This window comes from Engraulis encrasicolus, chromosome 8, assembly GCF_034702125.1.
Source record: "Engraulis encrasicolus isolate BLACKSEA-1 chromosome 8, IST_EnEncr_1.0, whole genome shotgun sequence".
Lineage (NCBI taxonomy): Eukaryota > Metazoa > Chordata > Actinopteri > Clupeiformes > Engraulidae > Engraulis > Engraulis encrasicolus.
The window spans coordinates 41,191,908-41,215,304 of NC_085864.1; the positions used below are offsets into that span (position 1 = coordinate 41,191,908).

At 42.7% G+C, this 23,397-nt stretch overlaps 2 protein-coding genes across 3 annotated transcripts; both read left to right on the top strand.

The window, feature by feature from the left end:
• Positions 1 to 293: 293 nt before the first annotated feature.
• LOC134454614 (cytochrome P450 2G1-like) lies at positions 294 to 15,416 on the top strand. 2 transcript variants are annotated; one of them, XM_063205707.1, is made up of 10 exons: positions 294 to 418; positions 506 to 769; positions 1,201 to 1,363; positions 1,544 to 1,693; positions 2,162 to 2,322; positions 3,523 to 3,699; positions 4,080 to 4,221; positions 11,808 to 11,995; positions 12,804 to 12,945; positions 13,550 to 15,416. In XM_063205707.1, the coding sequence occupies exons 2-10, from the start codon at positions 596 to 598 to the stop codon at positions 13,732 to 13,734; spliced, it is 1,482 nt and encodes a 493-aa protein (XP_063061777.1). In that variant the 5' UTR covers positions 294 to 418; positions 506 to 595; the 3' UTR covers positions 13,735 to 15,416. The 2 variants fall into 2 exon arrangements, with proteins under 2 accessions (XP_063061777.1, XP_063061776.1); XM_063205706.1 differs by having other exon boundaries at positions 294 to 769.
• Positions 15,331 to 21,735, top strand: LOC134454616 (cytochrome P450 2A13-like). The gene is made up of 9 exons (XM_063205708.1): positions 15,331 to 15,749; positions 15,995 to 16,157; positions 16,357 to 16,506; positions 17,191 to 17,351; positions 17,617 to 17,793; positions 18,731 to 18,872; positions 19,019 to 19,206; positions 19,521 to 19,662; positions 20,137 to 21,735. The coding sequence occupies exons 1-9, from the start codon at positions 15,576 to 15,578 to the stop codon at positions 20,316 to 20,318; spliced, it is 1,479 nt and encodes a 492-aa protein (XP_063061778.1). The 5' UTR covers positions 15,331 to 15,575; the 3' UTR covers positions 20,319 to 21,735.
• Positions 21,736 to 23,397: the final 1,662 nt, after the last annotated feature.

Consider the following 23,397-nt stretch of genomic DNA (forward strand, 5'->3'; position numbering starts at 1 on the left):
AGTATGTCTTGGGAGGCAAATTTAGTGCTCCTTTCCAAAACAGCACACAACTCAACAGAGCACCGTACAGTAGGCCTATTGGTATTCTCAGGCCTAGTAGTACTGCATTTGCTTTTATGGCACTAGTCCAGACAAGCCATCCAACAGCACTTTGACTGCAGCAGTGAACTTTGCCCATATATGCCTGCCTCTGACCCAGTTGTGCAGAGATTCTGTCTGCCGCTGTTATCAGCTACTTTCATCACATGCAAACATTCAGTCCACAGGGAGTTGCAAATGAAAACGGGGCAAGAGAAAGGGAAAAGAGCAACAGAGAAGTCCATTGCTGCAGATAGAAAGAAAAGCTGAAAACTTGTCAAAGACAGACATAGAAGGTAAAAGACATTGAGAAAGCAACAAGGAAGGAAGACAAACAATAGTGAGTTGGATTCATGATCAGTATTGTTATTATCTGTATTGTGCTACTGTGGATCCAGTGGATATACTATAAATCTCTCTTCTGCAGCTATTGGTCCTGGAGGAGGTTCATTAGTTGTACAGTGAAGCTTGTAGATTCAGATCTGTGAACAGCCGCTGGTGGTGGAGGAGGTGCAAGATGTCTGGGTCCAGCATACTGCTGCTGGCTGCTCTGGTGCTGCTCCTGCTGCTGCTGGTCTGGAAGAGGAGGGGGTCACGGGGGCTTCCACTGCCTCCAGGGCCCCCTGGTCTACCCCTGCTGGGAAACCTGCTCCAAGTGGACAAGAAAGCCCCATTTACAAGCTTCTTGGAGGTGAGACAGGAATTCATACAATACAGGGGTGAATTTCTCGAAACCAAAGTTGCTTACTACATTAGCTACTTCGTTGCTTTCAATGCATTTTCCCATCGGCAACTACCGAAGTTGCTAACAGGCTAACAACTTCCCTTTTGAGAAACTCACCCCTGACTTGTATAAAACACTGATTTCTTTGAACGTTCATTGCTCTTTTTTGCACAGATGACTTTGCCCATGCAGACCAGATTGCACATTGCACACTTCCGCTGTTTAATTGTATACATTGTCTTGAATGAGACCTGGTATTTTCTTTTCACATAGACACCATTGCGCTCTAGTTCAGAGGCGCTTCCACACTTAAGACTGCAGTAGATCCAATTGCATATTGGTTGCACTATGTCTTCAATGGCATCTTACATCCTATGTTTCTTGTGTCCCTATTCCAGTGGAGTAAGCAGTATGGTCCTGTCATGACTGTGCATCTCGGACCCCAACGGTTTGTGGTTCTGACTGGGTACCAGACGGTGAAGGAGGCATTGGTGGACCAGGCGGATGATTTCACTGGAAGAGCTCCTGTGCCATTTTTGAACAGAATTGTTGAAGGGCATGGTGAGAGCTTCATTTTCATTTCACAGTCACCATTACCATTTCCTTCCAATTCTTACTTAATAATCGCATGACAATTCTTTTTCAGACAACTGATGTGTTTCTGTACAAAGTGGGAAATGATTCTCAATTGAAAATTATGTTCAGATGTTCAGGTTTCAAGAACATTTTGCTTGTGTGCAGGTCTGGCCATCAGCAATGGCGAGCGCTGGAAACAGCTGAGGCGCTTCACACTGAGCACGCTCAGAGACTTTGGCATGGGCCGCAAGAGGATGGAGCAGTGGATCCAGGAGGAGAGTCGGCACCTGCTGGACAGCCTGAGGGACACCAAGGGTGAGGATAATACAGTACCATGCTGTGTGCAGGCCTGGGCTGGTGGTGTTGTATTTTCTTAGAGTCTCACCCTTTTACTGTGTGGAAAATCGCAACACTACTTCAGTCACGGTAAAACCAAATTATTTATTTTGAAAGCTGCAGTGTTTGTCAGTCAGACCTTCGTCAAAGTAACTTGAAATATGCACACTTACACTTACACACTTACACTTACAGTTACACATAGTACATACATACATATACAATACTTACACTAAAATACTCGCACTTACATACAAAAAAACACTTAGAGACTGGCACATAATTTAGAGGGGACCCTGAAAAAATTTGATGGGACATTTTTGGTCACAGTCCTACCTTGACTTTTTCTTGTATTCAGAAAAATGTACATTTATATGAAGCAAGGCATTAAGTAATGTGTGTTACTACAACAAGCCTTTTTTAATGTGTCATGAATTTTCAACTCAGCAACTCCATTCAACCCTGCATTCTTCCTGAGTCGCGCCGTGTCCAATGTGATCTGTGCTCTGGTGTTTGGGGAGCGTTTCAGCTACGATGATGCCAACTTCCTGCGACTCCTGCATATTATCGCAGCTACTCTAAGATTTGCTAGTAGCCCCATGGCCCAGGTAAAACTCCCCCTGATGATGAGCATTACAGCACCTAACTACTTACATTACATTATTACATTATATTTCATGTAGCTCACGCTTTCATTTTATTCAAAGCGACTTACAATTATTATTTGCCAGGTTATCGGAGCAGTGGGGTTAGGTGCCTTGCTCAAGGGCACTTCAGCCATGGATGGAGATGTAGGGAGAGGTCAGGCGAGATTCGAACCTGCAACCCCCAGATTTCAAAGGCCAACTCTCTAACCACTAGGCCACGGCTGACCCCCACTTATTTACTGCCTCTTCAATTATTACTGTATTACTGTATCATTACTCCTATCCAAACTGACTGAATTATTAGAATTAATAGAGAGACAGTCACCAAGGGGTGATCTGGGCTTAGTATTTATGTGCCTTTTCATGTGCTCTTAGAAGTAGATATTATCCAGTCTTAGAAACTCTCAGTCTTTTCAATCCAGTAGAAAACACCACAAGGAGGGTGTTCATGTGTCCTTCCTATGTCAGCGTTTGGTATTTACCATAATTCCCAGACGTGTGAGTTTGAGATGGCCATGACCCATGGCTATTCACTTCAACCCAACAGGTGTAGAATTGGGAAAATAGGTGTGATGGTGTGATATTCACATGTTCCTAACAGCTGAATTATGATGTTGATTGGAATCCAATGTTTTGTTTCCCCTAGCAACAGCCATCGTTTATTGATTTGTTGCTCATAAATCATTTTTCTAATGTGGAATCATTTTAGCCTTGCGCGCCATCCTATGTACTTCCGCCAAAAAAAGATTGACTCCGTACTCTGGCCACTGTTTTCTGGGGGAGTGATGTTAGCCGGCAGGATCTTGCTGGCCAACCCTCCCCAGAAAACAGCCAATTAGCGAATAGACAGGTTGGTGAGGGAGAAAGGGAGAGAGTGCTTTGTGACCATGACATAAACGCCTGCGCTATGTTGTTGTTGAGTAACTGTCTGCGATTTGGTGAGAGCAGTCCAATAATTTCAAACTAGAACTGAGTGCAAACTTCCCGCTTCCTGCAATCGCGTCAGATCAAACAACCTTCATATGAAATTAAATGGTAGTATTATGGGATGGCCAGGACCAGGTTAGAATCATTTTACTTTGTAGATAAAAAGGAAGCCTCCTTCATGTCAGACTGATTTTTTTTTTCACCTTTTCTCCTTCCTCCTTCCGGTCTCCACAGCTGTACAATCTTTTCCCTCGGCTGATGGAGTATCTACCTGGCCAACATCACACAGTCTTCCACAATATGGGGGAGCTTAAAGTGTTCATCACGAAGGAGATTCGGAGGCATAAGGAGACATTGGACCCCGACAACCCTCGAGACTACATTGACTGTTTCCTCATCCGGCTTAATCAGGTAAGTTTCTCGGACCAACTTGTTATAATACATGTATAGCACCTTTGCCTAATATCCTACTTTGTAGGCCGATGTGTTATTATATAGGCTACAGTCTACCATTCTAATTGCCAGAAGTCTACGCGTAAATGCTCTAGAATGAAAGCATCACTAAGTAAACGGTAAAATATGTGTCTTTTACAATATTATGTAATTTCAGTGACTTATAAACAAATGCATGAGGAAGTTGTAGCTTTCCTTACAACTCCTCAAATTCTTTCTGACTCATTAATCTCTGAATATTATCTCCGACACGCAAGCCTACACATCTCTTCCCTCTTCCTCACTGTGATCGAGTCTTCATCAATTGCAATTCCAAAGAAACATTCTCTTTATGTTAGGAGAAGGACCTGCCTGCTTCCGAGTTCACCTATGATAACATGATAGCAACAGTGCTGAACCTCTTCATTGCCGGAACTGAATCCACCAGCAACACCATACGATATGCCTTCATGCTGCTTATGAAGCATCCTGAGATTCAAGGTAAGACTACGCACCTTCTGCAACACTTGTGTGAATTCATACAAGTCTCTGTATTATTTTGCAGTTGTGTTACATATTAGCCGTGACTGAATTTTTATTTCTGTCAGAACCATTTCAGTCAAGAAACACAAGAGAAGAATATAAATGCAATTTCTTTTATTGAAATTATGAATTACATTTGGCGGTATAGCCCTGTTCGGAGGAACCCCCCTATTTCCATGAGCAGCATGGAAAAGCATTTAGTCAGGGGGCAGCAGCAGTTTAGGGAATTCTCACCCCAGCAGGACAGGGCGAGAGATAACCCCCCATGAACAGAGCCAAGCGACGTGACAAGAGAACATGTCACATCATACACGACAAGGTGGAGCAGGGGAGGTGGTGGGTAGCAAAAACCGAGCAGCATACAGTTGAGAGGAAGTGGATAGAATTTAAAAGGTGTGCCGAAGCCGTGTGGCCAATCGCTAGGGAAGAAAGATTATCAGCTGAGGGAATGCACCTGGATCAATTAGGAATTAGATGAAGGGGAGGGCGGCAAGCTTCTTGACTACCATGGCCTGGCCAGAACTGACGTTAGTACTTTAATTTCTGTCAGAACCATTTCAGTCAAGAAACACAAGAGAAGAATATAAATGCAATTTCTTTTATTGAAATTATGAATTACATTTGGCGGTATAGCCCTGTTCGGAGGAACCCCCCTATTTCCATGAGCAGCATGGAAAAGCATTTAGTCAGGGGGCAGCAGCAGTTTAGGGAATTCTCACCCCAGCAGGACAGGGCGAGAGATAACCCCCCAAACAGACTATACCTGGTAATCCTCTCTCGAATACGATGAGAGGATGTCATAGCTATAGAAATAAGCCCCCCAAACCAAATATAAACTAAATTTGGAACTAAATTTGGTAAAGGCAGGGGGGTGGGGGGCATAGCAGCAGCAGGAGCAGCAGATGGCAGCACGACGCATAGATGCTGACACTTATTGGTTACCACCAGGGGCGGCAGGGGACATGGCTTCTGGGCATTAAGAATGGCGCGCACGTCCGGCCGTAGGTAGCGTGCACAGGCAGCAGAATTCCATACCTGGTAATCCTCTCAAGGTCAGTTAAAATGAGAGGATTGGTTGAGCAGTCGAATTTAGATATCCCCCCCAAAAAAACATCATGCACTAGTCCAGAGTAAATCATGCATGTGATCAGAGGAGCAGTCATATTGACTATGCCAGTAGTAAGTATAATCAAGAAGTCTGGGCCAGTCATTGGCTAAATGTGGCATGAATCGTCAAGTTAACTGGAATAGGCAGATTTCTATTAACCAGACTAGACTAGCAGAAGTTTTGTTTAGCAGCAGTTATATTAGGAGCACAGCAGCAGCAATAGGGCATAGCCAGGCAGCAGCAAAAATACAAACTTGCCCAGCAGTAGCGAAAGAGAAAACTAGATAGGCCGGTAGATAGTTAAATAGGCCAGTAGAAATCAGGTGAAATGAACGACCCCAGCCAAAAGGATAAAATGTAACTAGATGACCAATAAGTTGGCCGCAGTTAACAATTTGGGGTTGGCAGCATCCTCATCACCAGCTGTAAAATAGACTTTAGGTAGGATTAAAGACAAGGCCAGCTGTTGGACAGTCAGATGCACATAGAGAAATAGAGCGTCAACAGTGGTTAAATAGACTTGGCTGGGAGTCATTATAGGCACTAAGGCTAGGATGGCTTAATAAATAAATGGGCAAGGTGGGCATCAGCAGACATGGGTTGGGCGGGCAGGCAGCAGCAAAATGGGCAGGTGGACAGGCAGCAGCAAAAAAGGACTAGGCAAATAAATAAATAAATAAAACAGTGAATGGGCTAGGTGGACGGGCAGCGGCAAAATGGACTAGGCAAGATGATTGGATAAGCTCAGCAAGCAATTGGCTCTCGTTACCGGACAGGTGGGAGGGACGCCGGCCAGCGCTATGTTTGCGTAGCCAAATGCTCTCGTTCGTTCCTATGGAAGGCTTTTTGAGTGCTCCGTCTCTTACGCAGGCTGTCTCTGGTAGCGGGCAGCATCAAATAGACTAGGCGTACAGGCAGCATAAAAATTGACTAGGCGGACGGGCAGCAGCAAATGGGCTGATTCTTTAGGATCAGTGCCGCTCTACTCCAGAGCCCAGAACGGCAGCTGATTGACAAGGACTATAGAATATGCAATTGGCAGCGCAAGGTGACAGCGAAATCACTACATTATCTAGTCAAGTCAAGTCAAGTCAAGTTTATTGTCAATTTCTTTACATGCACTGGTCATACAAAGAATTTGAAATTGCGTTTCTTGCTCTCCCATGCAGACATAGACTAATCTAGGTAAGGACATAGACAGTATAGACATAGACAGTACTCATACATGGACAGACAGTATGGACGTAGACATTGCTCATACAGACATTTAAAGTGCAAGACTGGACAACAGAAGACTTGTAGAGAACATACATCTAGACGCGTCAACATAGAGAACACTGCTAACATGGCCTGAACACCCACACAGGATCAGTGCTACTCTAGGATCCGGAAAAAACAGCAGGTTGACAAGGACCACATGACAGCACACAATAAGCTGGGCCTCCATGATGTCAACCAATAGCTAGAATGATGGACAGATACAGTTGTAGGTAAATCCGAGAGCAGCAAGGAGACCAGAGATGGCGACAGTCAGCAGAAGCTACATTGAAACAATATGAGCAGGCAGCCGCTGGCTAGACACTAAACCGACCAATGAAGCAGCCGCTAGACTAAACCAAGTGAGCCCACTGCAGTTACGGTAGCTTCACAATACAATCCAGCAGATCTGACAGCATATAGATAATATGACTGGAGGCAGGCGCAGGACCCAATGCAGTTAAACTACAGTCCCAAGAAAAAGTTTGTACACCCTTTGAAATTTCTTACATTTCTGTCAAAATTGGTCATAAAGCATGATCTGATCTTCCCGGAAATCACAAGAAGGAACAACCAGAGTCTGCTTTAACTAATTCAACCCAAGCATTTACAAGTTTACTTATTTTCATTGGCCATAAGATGTAAACATTCACAGGACAGAAAGGCATAAGTAAGTACACCCTTGCATTCAATAGGTTTTAACCCTAAGTTTGTCGCAATAACCTCAACCAGATGTTTCCTGTAGTTGCAGATCAGATTAACAAAACAATCTGGATGTATCTTGACTCCCTCTTCTTTAGAAAACTGCCCTTCTGCAGCAAGGTTTCTGGGATATCTGGAGTGAATAGCTTTCTTGACTTCATGCCATATCATCTCAAATGTTTTTTGTCAGAGCTTTGACTGGGCTATTCCAGAATGTGTATTTCATTGTTATGAAGCAATTCAAAAGTCAATTGCCTCTAAAATATGGGTTGTTGTCCCATTTCAGCACCCATCCTCTTGTGTGCCTCAACTGTGTGACAGACTAACCTCACATTTTTTCTGTAAAAATATCTCAATGAACTTCTGAGTTCATTGTTCCACTAATAATAGCAAACTGACAAGGGCCTGAGGCACCAAGGTAGCCGCATATAATGATTCTCCCGCCACCATACTCAAAGGTGGAGATGATGTTTTGGTGAAGGTGTGGTTCTCCAGTTCTCCTCCAAACATGATACTATGTGTTCCCCTAAAAAAATCAACTTTGGTTTCAACGTTGGTCTACAGAATATTTTGCAGTAATTTTATGAAGCATATAAATGCTTTTTCGCAAACCTCAAAGGTGCAGCAATATTTTTTTGGACAGAAACCCCATTAATTTTAGATTGGCAGAATGAACCCCATTTTTAGTTATTCTTGGTTACATCTCCACTTCTGAGTATGGTGGCGGGAGCATCATTATATGCGGCTACCTTGCTGCCTCAGGCCTTTGAAAGTTTGCTATTATCAGTGGAGCAATGAACTCAAGTTTATTGTGATATTTTACAGAAAAAACGTGAGGAAGTCTGTCACACAGTTGAAGCACATAAGAGGATAGGTGCTGAAATGTGACAACAACCCATACTTTAGAAGCAAATCTAAATTAGAATGCCTTCATAACAATGAAATACACATTCTGGAATAGTCCAGTCAAAGCCCTGACTAAAAATAATTGAGATTATATGGCATGAAGTCAATAAAGCTATTGCACTCCAGACATCCAGAAACCTTGCTGACGAGAGGCAGTTCTCTAAAGAAGAGGAGACAAAACAGATACATCCAGATAATTTTTGTTAATCTGATCTGCAATTACAGGACAAGTCTGGTTGAGGATATTGCAACTAACTGAGGGTTTAAAAACCTATTTAATGCAAAGGGTGTACTTACTTATGCCTTGCTGTCCTGTGAATGTTATAGCCTTATGGCCAATAAAAATATGATAACATGTAAATGTTTGTGTGGAATTAGTTAAAGCAGACTCTGATTGTTCCTTCTTGAGATTTCCGGGAAGATCAGACCATGTTTTATGATAAATTTTGACAGAAATGTAAGAAATTTCAAAGGGTGTACAAACTTTTTCTTGGGACTGTATATGTGAGCCAGCTGTAGTTAGACAGAGTATGAGCCAATAGCAATTGCAGCACATGGACTACTCAGGGCAATCAATGCTACCATGAACAACAGAGTCAACATGCTCACAGGGCGAACATTAGCCAGACAGCACGATTACCATCCTACGAAGCGACACAGGCGACCATTAACAAAACATGAGCAACACTTGAGTACACTTGCCGAGCAAGCAGAGCCAATTCAGACTATATGAGCTAACAGTGCCACCTACACAGGGAAACAATGCCAACAGACCACAGAAGCTAACAGCATTAGCAAAGGCCTATGTATACTATGCAGTTGGCAGCAAAAGCAGACGAAATCAGCAAAATTATCCAGACACGGCAACATTCTACACTACACTACAGCAACATGATCTACACTAAAGGCCAACATGACCACTGATGCAGCCTCCCCCAGCAGAGGCCACGACATGGCTCCATGAGCATGACGAGGCCTAAACGTGCTAAATAAGACCCAACATGCACACCACTACCCAACATAACATAATAGCCTACAGTTGATATTGCCGATGCAGATAGTTTAACCAAAGTGACCGGAATGAGGGGAAGAGTTAATAATGCCATACAGGCAGCACAAGCACTACTGCACAACCAAACCGAGCTAGCAGAAAGATACACAGCCATGCAAGGTCACGGTTAGGCATATAACCAGGCTTTAACAGATGAGCAATATAGCCATGCCAGCACAGCCTACATCAGCCAGTAACATAAAGACAATGCATCTCTGCTAGTAGTAATGACTGACTCCAGACAAAATAGATACACTACATTGGCCAAAACAGCAGGACTGACTACATACCAGCACAAACAGGGCACCAGCAGTGAGTGAAACAGCGACCACACTACAGCCAGAATACCTACACAGCCCAGCCAGGACTATGACTATACACACTGCAAGCACTTAGACTAGCAGCCAGGAAGCAATGGTTCACTAGAACATTATATAGTCTAGGACAGTGGTTCCCAACCTATGGGTCGGGACCCACCTTATGGGTCGCCAAAGATCCACAGGGGGTCGCGGAGCCCTCTTGATTTTAAGGGGTTTCATTTTAAATATATATATAGCCCATGTTGGATAAAAGACAAAGTATTTAACTAATAAATGCATAGAAGCAACAAATTGTAAGTGCTACATGAAACATTTATTCTGTATTTGACCAAAGACGAATTGAGGAATAAAATAACTAAAATTAGTTTTCGCAGGAAACAGAGGGCATCTTGTGACTCTGTCTCATGCGGGTGCTCGCGTGGTTGGGTCACCAAAGCTTACAATAGTAAAAACATGGGTCCCTTAAGAAAAAGGTTGGGAACCACTGGTCTAGGATACCGAAACTTGGCCAAACAGGCCAGTAGGCCTACTATAAAGCAGCAGAGACAACATCCCAAACATTGCAGACAACTCAGAACTATGCTAATTGCAACTCCCCAAAAACTAACAGATGAATAGCCAGGAAGCAGTAGATACAAAGAGCACATCAATCTAGACTATAGGCCTAGAGCTAGCACACTGCAAATGGTCACAGGGGGTGCAAGGGGAATGCGTTGAACACCAGGAATGCCAAAAACAAGACGGATAAGCAGCAGTCACCAGCATATAAACAGCTAGAGTCACGGAATAAAAAGAATGCAAAAATAAATAAATAACCACAGGTCCCGAAAGCACGGTTTCCAGCAACAATCAATTCAAGCCACGCCCGATTAGAAACACCTGTGGTTTTGTTACAAAGTGACAGGTGACCGGCGAGGACGGTGGAACAAACATATTACTGTAATTTTTAAAAAATCACATCGCATGACGTCTCCCTTACCTAACTATTGTGACAAAGGAAGCATAGGCTATTCAATCCAACCGTTTCAGAGCACGAAGCACAAATTTAACGCACAGGGTCGCCAGATTTCTATAGGCTACACTATACCGCCAGGCGACTCAAAGCGCAAATAGACTACAATACTCCATGCGACAACTTTCACGTGAATGTTAATTGAAGATGGATTCATCATCCCATGGCAAAGGTCAATTAAGCCCCTATATCAAACGCCAGCAGACGGCAAATGCAACAAGTTAACCATCAAATATTCACCTCCGCAGAGAATTCCGAATTCATATTGTAAGCAACTGAAACATGCGTGGTGAAAAAGCAGCAAGCCAAAATCCTGTTTACCATCAGGGTGGACAATGACAAGAAACCAAAGCGATTCAAAAACGGCGTGCGAGGCATTTAAAGTGATCGGATGGGAAGCCCGAGACAATGTAAATTACAGGCATAGCCTAAGCCACTTATAGGGCCTATTAACTTCTGCAACACATTGAAAGCGTTGACATGCAGCCGCATGCAGACTGGCACAGAACATGGCATTGGCCAAACATCCATCACCAGTTGCAGCTGTAAACAGATCGAACGTATTTAGGCCTATCACTGCCGAGGGGGGAAACAAAGAAAGAGCGCGTTCACCAAATGCGCAGGAGCGGAATGTGATGAAGCATTTTGTGTAGTGTTAAAATCAGCGAAAGCTCAGAGCATGGGAAATTGTAGGCCTACAGCCAGCAAAATAAATAAACTGGGGTAGGCATCACAAAAATCTGTTTTAACGCCCTAGAGGACGGCACCGCACGGAGAAAACAATCAACTGTCCAAATTGAGGTGCGTAACTTTTGAAATCATGGACTCCCTATCGGAACAGAGGCAGAACTAACGAGGCAACTCAAAGAAAAATGTGCAGCCTACCAGAGATGAAACAATATCGACAAAGAGAATGCTAAACAACGTGTTCAGAACTAGGCATAAGAAAACAAGCGACCAGCAACACCAACTCCAACAAAAACCGAGCAGCATACAGTTGAGAGGAAGTGGATAGAATTTAAAAGGTGTGCCGAAGCCGTGTGGCCAATCGCTAGGGAAGAAAGATTATCAGCTGAGGGAATGCACCTGGATCAATTAGGAATTAGATGAAGGGGAGGGCGGCAAGCTTCTTGACTACCATGGCCTGGCCAGAACTGACGTTAGTACTTTAATTTCATATTTCGGCAGAGCATGTGCATGAGGAGATCGTATCAGTGCTTGGCCAACATGGCGTTCCAAAGATGGAGGACAGGAAGTCCCTCCCCTTCACGGATGCTTTCATTCACGAAGTTCAACGCTACATGGACTTTGCACCCTTCAGTGTTCCTCATTACGCCACCAAGAACATCTTATTCAGAGGATACATTATTCCCAAGGTGGGCTAACTAGTCATCTCCAGTGATACTTTTTTTGCTAAACCTGAAATATTCACTTGGTCACTGCATACAGAAGGGCATTATCAAAGAGGTTGGATTAATAAAGAGGATTCAAAACACGGCCACCCAATGCAAAAGAGTGTGTTCAAGTTGGATCTCCTAAGGGGGCATTGTCCCCTCCTTCTTCTTCTATTTTTGAGATGTTTGCACAAGAAGTGCGCTACCACCATCTACAGCGAGAAGGGGACTCCATTTATCCTCAACCTCAGAACTCCTAGTTCTCAGGACTCCCAAGTTCTCCTAACCGAAGGTCTCCTAAAGTGGCGTTCACTCGACATAAAGTGGATACCGGAAAAGAACTAGATTGATGTATCTCTGCCTATAAGATCTCTGGCATTATTACCGAACTACGAATATGAAGAATGAGTGAACATTTAGGACAAATCCTGTTGTAAGCAATTGAGTTTTTTCTTAAAGCTTGAAGATGTTGCACTCTTCATCCAAGGAGCATCTTCATTCATTCATTTTCATTCTGCTAAGGCAGGGAATGTTTGTACAAGTAGTTAGCCCCTTAGCGCAGAGCCTCTGTTATAACCTTACTCTGACCAAAATTGTAATGACTAAGTCTTAGTCAGTTATATAAGGCTGAAGGTTGAACATGCCCGGTATGAGATAATTATCAGTGTCACACCTACCTAGAGATCAGTCAAGGGGTGAGAATCATTAATGTCACATTTTCTGTCAATTGACCTGAATAATGTTATGTGTTAATGTTTATACAGTATGTTTCCCATCTCTATACTTACAGGGCACAGTAATTATTCCCATGCTGCACTCTGTGCTCAGGGATGAGAACCAATGGGAGAGCGCCTGGACCTTCAACCCAGACAACTTCCTGGATGAAAATGGCAACTTCAAGAAGAACACAGCCTTCATCCCCTTTTCCGCTGGTAAAACAACTAAGTTTGATATAATTTGTAAATAAAGAGTTCTTTTTCAACACGTTACAACATACAGTATGTCCATAAGTATTTATTACTTATTGCTTTATTTTTATACTCTGTTATTGGTCCTGTCTTTAATGCAGGTCTTATTGATGTCTGTCTTTGCATAAGATAGAGAGAAACACAATTTTAATTTCCATGTATGACCTATGCATATGAGGAAACTGACTTGACTTGACTTCTATGACTTGTACCTACTGTATCTGGCCTGTTGTGGAGTGCATTTTTTGAAACCAAAGTTGCTTACTACATTAGCTACTTTGTTGTTTTCTGTGTATTTTCCCATTGGCAACTACTGACGTTGCTAACAGGCTAACAACTTCTCTTTTGAGAAACGCACCGCTGGGTTGGTTAGCTGAGGACGGTTAGCTGGTATATGACTGCCTTTCACCGCCTCAGACATAAATAAGACTGGCCTGGTAAAGACTGGACGGTCAAAAGCTTGTCAATTAACATGCTAATTCTGGCGTGTGCGTGTGCGTGTGTGTGTGTGTGTGTGTGTGTGTGTGTGTGTTTGTGTGTGCGTGTGCGCGTGTGTGTGTATTCTCAGGTAAGCGGTCGTGTGTGGGTGAGTCTCTGGCACGGATGGAGCTCCTGCTCTTCCTGGTGTCCATAGTGCAGAAGTTCCACCTCAGCACCCCCGGAGGACCCTCCAGTCTGGACACCAGACCAGAGTTCAGCAGCTTCGTGAAAGCCTACGCTCAGTATGAGCTCATTGTCACCCCGGTTGATTGACCTTGGAACTATGACATTCAACGATACAACATTCCAGTCCAGATGAAGGTTCAGACCCCCTCCATTGTTTTGAAACAACCTCAAAGTCGGGGCATAGCACAAAATTCTGGGTGCTGTGTGCAACCTTAATGGACACCATTTATATGTTGTTACCAGTGCCACTGACAGCTTTGGTCGGGCCCAGGACAAAGTTGCCTGAAAGGGCCCCCCAGCCCAATAGATACAATGTAATTAAGACCCAGTTCCTTTCTCCCTGGGCCCAGGACAACTGTACCCTTTGTTCCAGCCTGTCGGCACCTTTGGTTGTTAATATTGGGAAAAATCCCAGGTGACTCACCCCCAGCCCCACCCCCTCTCTACTTCAACATCCCTGTACACGTTTCCTTTGAGGAGGTGATTCTGTAAATGTTGCATGTTTTCAAGACATGATGACATGAATTACTCTGAGGAACAGTAGTTTCATCTTGATGTTGATGATGTCTTTTCTGAATTTGCCAACAGTGAGTGAAGAGCACTAGGGACTGAATAATAGTAATAATAATAATAATAATATTAATAATAATAATAATAATACTTTTGTTTTATAACCACTTTTGTTATATACCCAAAGTCGCTTTTTGACTGTCCCTTTGTCCCCCTATTTTGTGCACAGGTCTCAAAGCTATAATCTGGCCTTTGTATTGAAGTGCTTCATGGGGGATTCTGCGTTAGGCTACCTCTCATGTTATATTTGAACATTTTGTATTTGCGGCCTGATACAGTAATACAGTAATAGACAGTATATACAGTAATAAATGAAACCTACTGTAAAGGTCCACTCTAACAGAATGGGCTGATATTGTCGAGGACATTTATTTGATGGAGAAGATCACTTTTGCATGCAGATTGCGAATGGGGAGGTTTGGGGAGCTGTGGGCAGAGTGGGAGGGTGGAGGATGATGTGGGGTGAATGATGATGTGTGGTATAAGCTTGTTTTTTGTTTTGTTTTTGTTTTTTCGTTTTTTTTTTCTTTGTTTGTTTTTTGTTTTGTTTTTTTCTTTTTTTTCTTTGTGTTTGTTTTTTGTTCGCTTTTCACTGTTCAATAAAAAAAAGAATTTAAAAAGAGAAACCTACTGTAAAGGACTGTAGTTGCAACTGCAGAGGTTCATAATCCCCTTAAATCATAGAGATTCCTGTCTACCTAATGAATAGAATAGAATAGAATTGAATAGAATAGAATAGAATAGAATAGAATAGAATAGAATAGAATACAAGAAGAAGTAAGAACAAGAAGTACATGCTGTAATACATGTCAAAATGGGTTGAACAATGTGTTTTCTAAGTGATATTGGATTCAATGGAGTCACAGGTTGGTATTTTCACTTGGTGTACTGTCACATTAATATAACAACTGAAAATGTGTTTGTCAAGCAAAGGGGTTCATTTCCTCAACTCCGACACAGATTTGAATAAACAATTCCACTTGAACTAGAATGACATTTTGCCCGTAGCTTGAAATGACGAAATAATGAACTTTGTCCTCTTCAGCCTATAACAACAGCCTCACAGGAGATCACTCTTTTACCTTTATCTGCTAAGAGTCACAGTGTATGCAGAGTGGCATGGGCAAGAGAGGGGGAAAAAGAGAGGTGAACGTTTAGGCTTGATCTTAAAATGTGAGTAAGACCCAAAAAAAAACACCCAGAGATATCTGTATATACACAAGAAAAGAAGAGTGTGTAAATAAAAGAAAATGTAGAGACAGATATGCAGTAGTGCATGTTGAACGAAGCTGTATAGTGAAGCAAGTGGATATAGAAATCTATAGAAAAACAGCCGCTGGTCGTGCAGGAATTGCAAGATGTCTGGTTCCAGCATGCTGCTGCTGGCTGCTCTGGTGCTGCTCCTGCTGCTGCTGGTCTGGAAGAGGAGGGGGTCACGGGGGCTTCCACTGCCTCCAGGGCCCCCTGGTCTACCCCTGCTGGGAAACCTGCTTCAAGTGGACAAGAATGCACCCTATACTACTTTCATGAAGGTGAGAGGTACTTTTTACATAGTGTGTATATGTGCATGTGCATGTGCGTGTGCGTGTATGTGCATGTGCATGTGCGTGTGCGTGTATGTGTAGGTGTTTGAGTTTGTTAGGATACAAGTAACTTTTTTAGTTGCTTTATAAAACAAAATCCTACCACCCCATCTCTGCAAAACAGAATTCACAGATTAGTAGCACCATCGTCCAGAATCAGATAAATGAAATCGATTATTGTGCTCCGATGTTAGTGGAGTAAGCAGTACGGTGAAGTTATGACGGTGCACATTGGACCCCAGCGGTATGTGATTCTGACTGGGCACGAGACCGTGAAGGAGGCATTGGTGGACCAGGCAGAGGATTTCACTGGAAGGCCTCCAGCGCCGTTCTTCATCAAAGTCGCCAATGGTCATGGTAAGAACAGAAAGAGACACGCTTTTTTCACAACCAAAATAAAATATACAAAGAATAATATTAAAATATATTTTTTAAAAGCATCTGCATTGTAGAAGGTTCAGTTTGTCTCGTTAAGAGATTTCAAACTGTGTTTCTATTACAATTTCATTGCCATTTGCAATTTGAGTGCAGTTCATTGTCCAATGGTTTTGTTAAGGCATTGGCACCAGCAATGGAGAACGCTGGCAGCAAATGAGGCGCTTCACACTGAGCACGCTCAAAGACTTTGGCATGGGCCGCAAGAGGATGGAGCAGTGGATCCAGGAGGAGAGCCGGCACCTGCTGGACAGCCTGAGGGACACCAAATGTGAGTTGCAACATTTCAATTGCAGTACATTAATGACTATTTAATTATTGGGCATTGGCTGTGGTTGCACCACCTGATGTCCCAGCCCTCAAGTTAGTTTCTTTCTTTGTTTACTCTCCTTTTAAATTTTTATTTGATCATGTTCTAGAACAGGGGTCCCCAAACTAAGGCCCGGGGGCCGGATGCGGCCCGCCAGGCCCCTTTGACTGGCCCTCCACCTCTCTGCATCTCACCATTTGAACAGGCACCATTTGAACTATTTTGTGCTAGAAATTAGGAAAGAAGGAAGCAAAGGACAGCTCTCTTCAGATTTTTCTCTGTTTATTCGCCTATGAACGTTTCGGGCAGAGCCCTTCTTCAGCGTGTCATGGCGATTGCCGTGCTAGAAGTTATGGCTATAACAGGCAGTGGCTTAGTATACAGCCCACATGATTGATCCCGGCCCCTGATCCCACAGTCAGGAACGATAATGTGGCCCCCAGAGAAAAAAAGTTTGGGGACCACTGTTCTAGAAGGAGGTGGCCATAATGACCGTGATCTGTCTACCACAGATTGTAGATATAGACCTTGATAACATTGCGCTCTGTCTGACAGGGTGCTGAAGTCACAGACAGAAAGAAACCTATGCTACTAAATGTAATAATGGAACATAACCTCTGTCACGTGCGTTACTTTTCTCCACAGCCAGCCCATTCAACCCTGCAGTCTTACTGAGTCGCGCCGTGTCCAATGTGATCTGTGCCCTGGTGTTTGGGGAGCGTTTCAGCTACGACGATGCCAACTTCCTGCAACTTTTGCGAACAATCTCAGATACCATTCGCTTCCAGAGCACCCCCTTAGGACAGGTGAAAGCAAAAAAAGAGTCCCAAAAAGCCCACAATGCTACACGGATCCATTGACTTTCACTAGCTTAGCGACATATTCCCTCTTTTAACTTGTCTTAAAGCAAGACAAAGCTTAACATGAAAAACAAGACACTTAACCACCTTTATAAATCCCAGCCAACGATTTTAACTGTATTAAGCCCCAAAATAGTGGCATACCCCTTTAAGGCAAAAGGTTAAGAACCACTGCTGTACTCCTCAGTCTCCTTCTCTCCCCCACCAACAGTTGTACAACATCGTACCCCGACTTTTGGATCTCCTGCCTGGGCCCCATCAAGACCTATTTAGGCAGCTGGAGGTCCTAAAAGCCTTTATCTCCGAGAAGATCCACCAACACAAGGACACACTGGACCCAGGCAACCCCCGAGACTACATCGACTGTTTTCTCATCAGGCTCAACCAGGTCAGTCTCAGATAGAGAAGTACAAAGAAGAATTAAAAGCACTGTTAGTACATATGTAATTACAACACTAGTAGTTTGGTATTACACGATTGCAGCTATGTAATATCAAACTATTAGTGTTGTAATTACACCCAACAGTACTTCTACTTCTACTATGCATGTGTCTCTGGTCTCAGAGAACAAAGTGGCAACTGGAAAGCTTTACAATTCAGTTCAGTTCAGTTCCACTTAATTCTCTTTAGTTTAATCCAGTCAAGTTCAGAACAATGTAGTTCAGTTAAGGCTTTTTGTGTCTTTACTTTTGATAGGCCAGTCGAGAGTATGACAGGAAGAAGAGAGTGGGAGAGAGATGAAGGTAGTGTTGAGAAATGACCCTGGGTCCCCTTGGCCATGGGCATACAAAGCCCACATGTGGGGGGCCTTTGTCCGCAGCGGCATAGCACCCTTATCTAATTAAATGCAGTATAATGTTCATTTCAGACTCATATCATACTTGGCAAATTAATGCAAAATCACATTGTAATTTTTTTAACCTCATATAGTGTATAGGCACTGTACATGACGCTAAGTGGTACACAAGAGCCCTTGGTGATTGGGATTGGGCCCTTGGATGGGGATGTGAGGGGTCAGTTTGCCCTGGCACTTATGGACTGTGGTTCCCTGTGCCTGGGCCCAATTGATCCAATACTTTAATCCAATACTGTACCTTACTTAGAAAATAGAATAGAATAGAATAGAATATAATAGAATAGAATAGAATAAAAAGGCTTTATTGTCATTATGAGCGATACAATGAGATTTTGCAATGAGTAGAACAATGCACCAATGAAATAATAATATTGTACAATATAATTTTTCCACTCCTTGCATAATATTATTATACTGTTCAGTGTTCACTTACAACGTATTAGTAAAATGATGGTTACTACCCCATTAGGAGAACGACATGCCTGAGTCTGAATTCAACTATGAAAATTTGAAAGCATCAGTCCTGGATCTCTTCATGGCTGGAACAGAGTCCACTAGCACTACCATACGATATGCCCTCATGGTGCTTATAAAACACCCAGAGACTCAAGGTAGTACTGTGCACAATACACACACACACACACACACACACACACACAGGTAGAACTATGCACTTTAATATCTTACGCACACGCACCCACATACGCACGTCCACACACACACACTGACGTAGGTTCTCTTTTATACATCTCTGCAGAGCACATGCATGAAGAGATTATTGGGGTGCTTGGCCAAAATGGAGTTCCAAAGATGGAGGACAGGAAGTCCCTCCCCTTTACGGATGCTGTCATTCACGAAGTTCAACGCTACATGGACCTTGTACCTCTCAATGTCCCTCACTACGCCACCAAGAACATCTCATTCAAAGGCTACATCATTCCCAAGGTCAGCTGACTAGTCACTCACTGATAGTTTTGTTGTCTCTCCAAAACAATGGGTCTATCATCTCAAGGTCAAGGATCCTGGCCTTGCTAGGACTTGAAACGCCCAGTGATTGTATACCCCGCGGAGTTCACCAAAGAATACCAATCACTGGTATGGGCGTTTCATGTCCTAGCAAGGGTAGGATCCTTGACTTTGATATACTTTGTTTGCCCATCCTTACCTGTGGCAACCTTACCTGCCTTTTTAAAAAACAATTATTTGGGGGCTTTTTCTCTTTCAATTTCGATTTTGTATGACCTCTGACCTCCACGCAGGACACAATAATCATTCCCCTGCTGCACTCGGTGCTCCGGGATGAGAACCAATGGGAGAGTGCCTGGACCTTCAACCCAGACAACTTCCTGGATCAAAATGGCAACTTCAAGAAGAGCACAGCCTTTATACCGTTTTCTTCAGGTAAAAAAAAATGCTACCAAAAAAAAGCTGTTTCAGGCGTTGTGAGATGCACAGAGTCATGGATGGGCTGCATGACAATGAGGATCCAGGTATGGGTCCGGCCTGAGTCATTTCTCAACCCTGCCCCATCTCTCTCTCTCTCTCTCTCTCTCTCACTTCCTTTCTGTCACCATCTCTTCCGCCCTGTCGAATTGAGGCTGAAAGCACCAAAACAAATATTTGGGGAATAGAAAAAATGTACATTTTCTTGAGTGTGAGGGCTTTGTATTGTTTGTTGTGGGGATGTGTTAAGATGTACAACAAAACTTCCGTTTTCATCTGAATTTGTCACAGCATGTTACATGAGGGAACCTTGCAATTTCATAAACTTTATTGTAACCTACCATCCCCTTTGTTTTAAACTAATTTTTATTTGATGTTAAAAATGTGATGTTCAAGTTAAAAATCTGTGTGTCTGTGTGTGTGTCTTCTCAGGTAAGCGGTCGTGTGTGGGTGAGTCTCTGGCACGGATGGAGCTCCTGCTCTTCCTGGTGTCCATAGTGCAGAAGTTCCACCTCAGCACCCCCGGAGGACCCTCCAGTCTGGACACCAATCCAGAGTTCAGCAGCTTTCTCAAAGTCCCTGTTCAGTATGAGCTCATTGCCACCCCCCGCTGATCAACTTTGGTACTACATGTCAATCTCGTTACAACAGCCAATGGATATTTTGATTGTTGACAATCTGTGTAATGATCACATATACAGTATACAACAGAAAGCTACATTTATCAAGACATTTTTGTAGTTGCAGTTTTTCTACCGTGTTAAAGTGTTAAAAGATTTTGGTAACACTTTATAATAATGTCTGCTTATAAAGCATTAATAACACTTAATAAATAATGAACTAATGATGAACAAAATATTAACAAATATTTGTAAATGACTAGGAAATGCTATGTTAATATTTTATATGTATCAAACATTTACAAGTTGCTTGTAAATGAATAAAATACTCTTGTTATAAGGTGTGTAAAATCATGAATAAATCATTTGTAGATATTTTATAAAGCATTAATAAAACTTAGTTAATAATAAAATCATTCTTTACTAAGGAACATTATTATAAAGTGTTACCAAGATTTTTGTTCTGTTTTACCTCATGTCAAACACAAGTGCATAAACACACACACACACACACACACACATACAATTACATACTTCTGTACAAATAGCTACTGTGTGAACACTGTGCCTGTATCAAATCTACAGACACTGGCACCTGTCGTGCTGTATCTACTAAGGTCAATGCGCCTCAATTTCCAATTAAGGCACAGCAGCAATGTGCGTACTGCGACGCAATGAAAGGTGCATTGTGTGTCCCTACGTCATACAGTAATGTATGCACAGGTCTCTCAGGCCTGTAATATGATAGGAGAGGGTGAGCAACGGTCAAGTCAAGCGTCAAGAGAGGACCATTGAGTCAGGGAGTATCAGCCTGTCTGCCAGAATATCAGTGACTCTGATCGTCAGTGACTTTTTCAAGGAGATTTCCGGCCAATTCCAACATGCAGTTGTATTAACTCTTGCTTTAACGTACAAATACCGGAAGAACTATCGCTTTTTAGTTGTTGCTATATTCATATATTGAATTATATTTAGGATATTGACTCCATTGATCCCCTCCTCAAAGTTATTGTTGTTGCTTATCTTAGGGTTCATCACAAACAAGAAGAAATTGTGCATTTCCCTGTAAAACATTACTTCTGTGTGGTTACAATAGTACAAGTAGCAGGGTGTTTGTTTCCTGTAACAACAAGTTCATTTGGATGCTTGTCCGTACTGTATATGAAACTCAGATTTGATTGGTTCAGAAACCCGATGTCAAAAAAGTAACTTTTATGAATTTCAGCTTTTATTTAAAAACAAGCAAAACAAATGATGACACATCAGTCAAATTCTACTTTTCTTTTATTACAAAAAGGACAATGTTTCTCTCTTTTTTTCTCCCCATGTTCAGTAAAAGTGCATTTTGCTTTTGTAAATAATAAATGTTTTTGTCTCCTCATGCATATTAAAAACGATGACGACGGCGGTGCCCACTGCTACTAATTTATGCTCCGTGTCATGCTACCCCCTCCTGGCTTTACAGTAGACACAGGAGTAGCATTTGAGAACGACCTGTAGGCGTACTGTATAGCTCAGTGGCCTCCACCACTGAGCCCTGATACACATTACAGCAGCGAGTAAATGAAACCCAATACACAATTATACAAGCCATCCAGCTACAGTAGAGGCAACCGAAACACTCAGCGCCCATCTTATCATCTGGGGGGCATTCCAAGAACCTGGCTCAGTAGTAAACCAGGGGTGTGTTTTGTCGAAACCATAGTTGCTAACTATGTTAGCTACTTTGCTGTTTCCAATGCAATTTCCCATTGGCAACTACCTAAGTTGCTAGCTAGCTAATAATTACACTTTCGAGAAACGCACCCCAGGTTACTGTAAGTTAACCTTGAGGTAGTGGTAAGTCAGCTTATCAAGAACAAAAGAGGTATCGCACACCAATAAAGACTTTCTTGAGGTGCTGGCTTCTTGTGCATACAAATGTTAAAGAAAATGAAAAGAAGAGGCCAGACGGCCGAAACGTCACTTCACCAATAAAACATGGAGCAGAGTGTGCGGCATTCTTTTCATTTTCTTTAACAAGTCAGCTAATCAAAGCGCCTGGAGTCCTCACCATAGAGGTAGAAAATAACACTAGAGAGGACCCCGCCCCCCCTTTTACGGCAATCTGTAGCGGCCATTATCTGGAGGTAGATCAGAGAAATGGAAATTAACGGAGAACGAGGCTCACCTCTGTCAAAAATGGCTTAATCATGTGAAAATGTCCATCAACACACTATACAAGGACAATAGTTGAAGTGTGTTGCTAACTATGTTCATAAAATATATTATTTGATTTTTAAATGTATTTTATCGACTCATATGATTTCAGTAGATATGTAGCCTGACATTTCAAATCTGGTCTTTGATTAAAGTCTTACTTTATATTTACACAGTTTTAGTTAATTTCTTGACAGGGGTGGGCGTGTTCTCCATTGACTTGCATTGCCTGAAAGTACCTACACTACCTACGGAAGTTGGGAAGCTCCAGCTGCCATTTCCCAGTGCTGTCGCAAATTGCTGTGTCCTCTCTAGTGTTATTTTCTACCTCTATGGTCCTCACTGTCTTAGCTAAATGACACCTGTGGGCTAGCTATTAGCAGGTTTACCACTTCCTGCAGATTAACTTAACCAATGGGGCACCTAAGTCACGCCCTCTACTTCCTGGTTCATGGGGCAGGGGGAGTCAAAAAATAATTACTGGGCTTGAAAATTTGTGTTTTTCTGACACCAATCCAAACCTTGGACCTCCACCTATGTACCACAAATCCAAAAATCACTCATTTTCAAGCCCAGTAATCATTTTTTGACTCCCTCTGCCCCATGAACCAGGAAGTAGAGGGCGTGACTTAGGTGCCCCATAGGCCTATCTCCCTTGTCGTCTTATCCAAGGAGTTTAACTGTAGGCAACTGGAGCTCTTCTTTGAGCTTGGAAATGATTCATCACTCCTCTTTTCAAAGAACTAAGTCAGAACTGATGGAAAGATTTGTGAAACGTCTTCAAGTTCCAAGAAGCTTACAGCTAAGCTCTTTGGATAACTTGAACTGGATGAATGAGAATCTCCATAGAAATGTAGTCATCTTATTCTGTGTC

Excerpts from the sequence above, each read along its gene's own strand:
- LOC134454614 (XM_063205706.1), top strand. The coding sequence starts at position 596 with ATGTCTGGGTCCAGCATACTGCTGCTGGCTGCTCTGGTGCTGCTCCTG. Across the intron at positions 4,222-11,807 it reads GAAGCATCCTGAGATTCAAG|AGCATGTGCATGAGGAGATC; the intron begins GTAAGACTACGC and ends ATATTTCGGCAG. Across the intron at positions 12,946-13,549 it reads CTTCATCCCCTTTTCCGCTG|GTAAGCGGTCGTGTGTGGGT; the intron begins GTAAAACAACTA and ends GTGTATTCTCAG.
- LOC134454616 (XM_063205708.1), top strand. The coding sequence starts at position 15,576 with ATGTCTGGTTCCAGCATGCTGCTGCTGGCTGCTCTGGTGCTGCTCCTG. Across the intron at positions 16,158-16,356 it reads CAAAGTCGCCAATGGTCATG|GCATTGGCACCAGCAATGGA; the intron begins GTAAGAACAGAA and ends GGTTTTGTTAAG. Across the intron at positions 18,873-19,018 it reads AAAACACCCAGAGACTCAAG|AGCACATGCATGAAGAGATT; the intron begins GTAGTACTGTGC and ends ACATCTCTGCAG.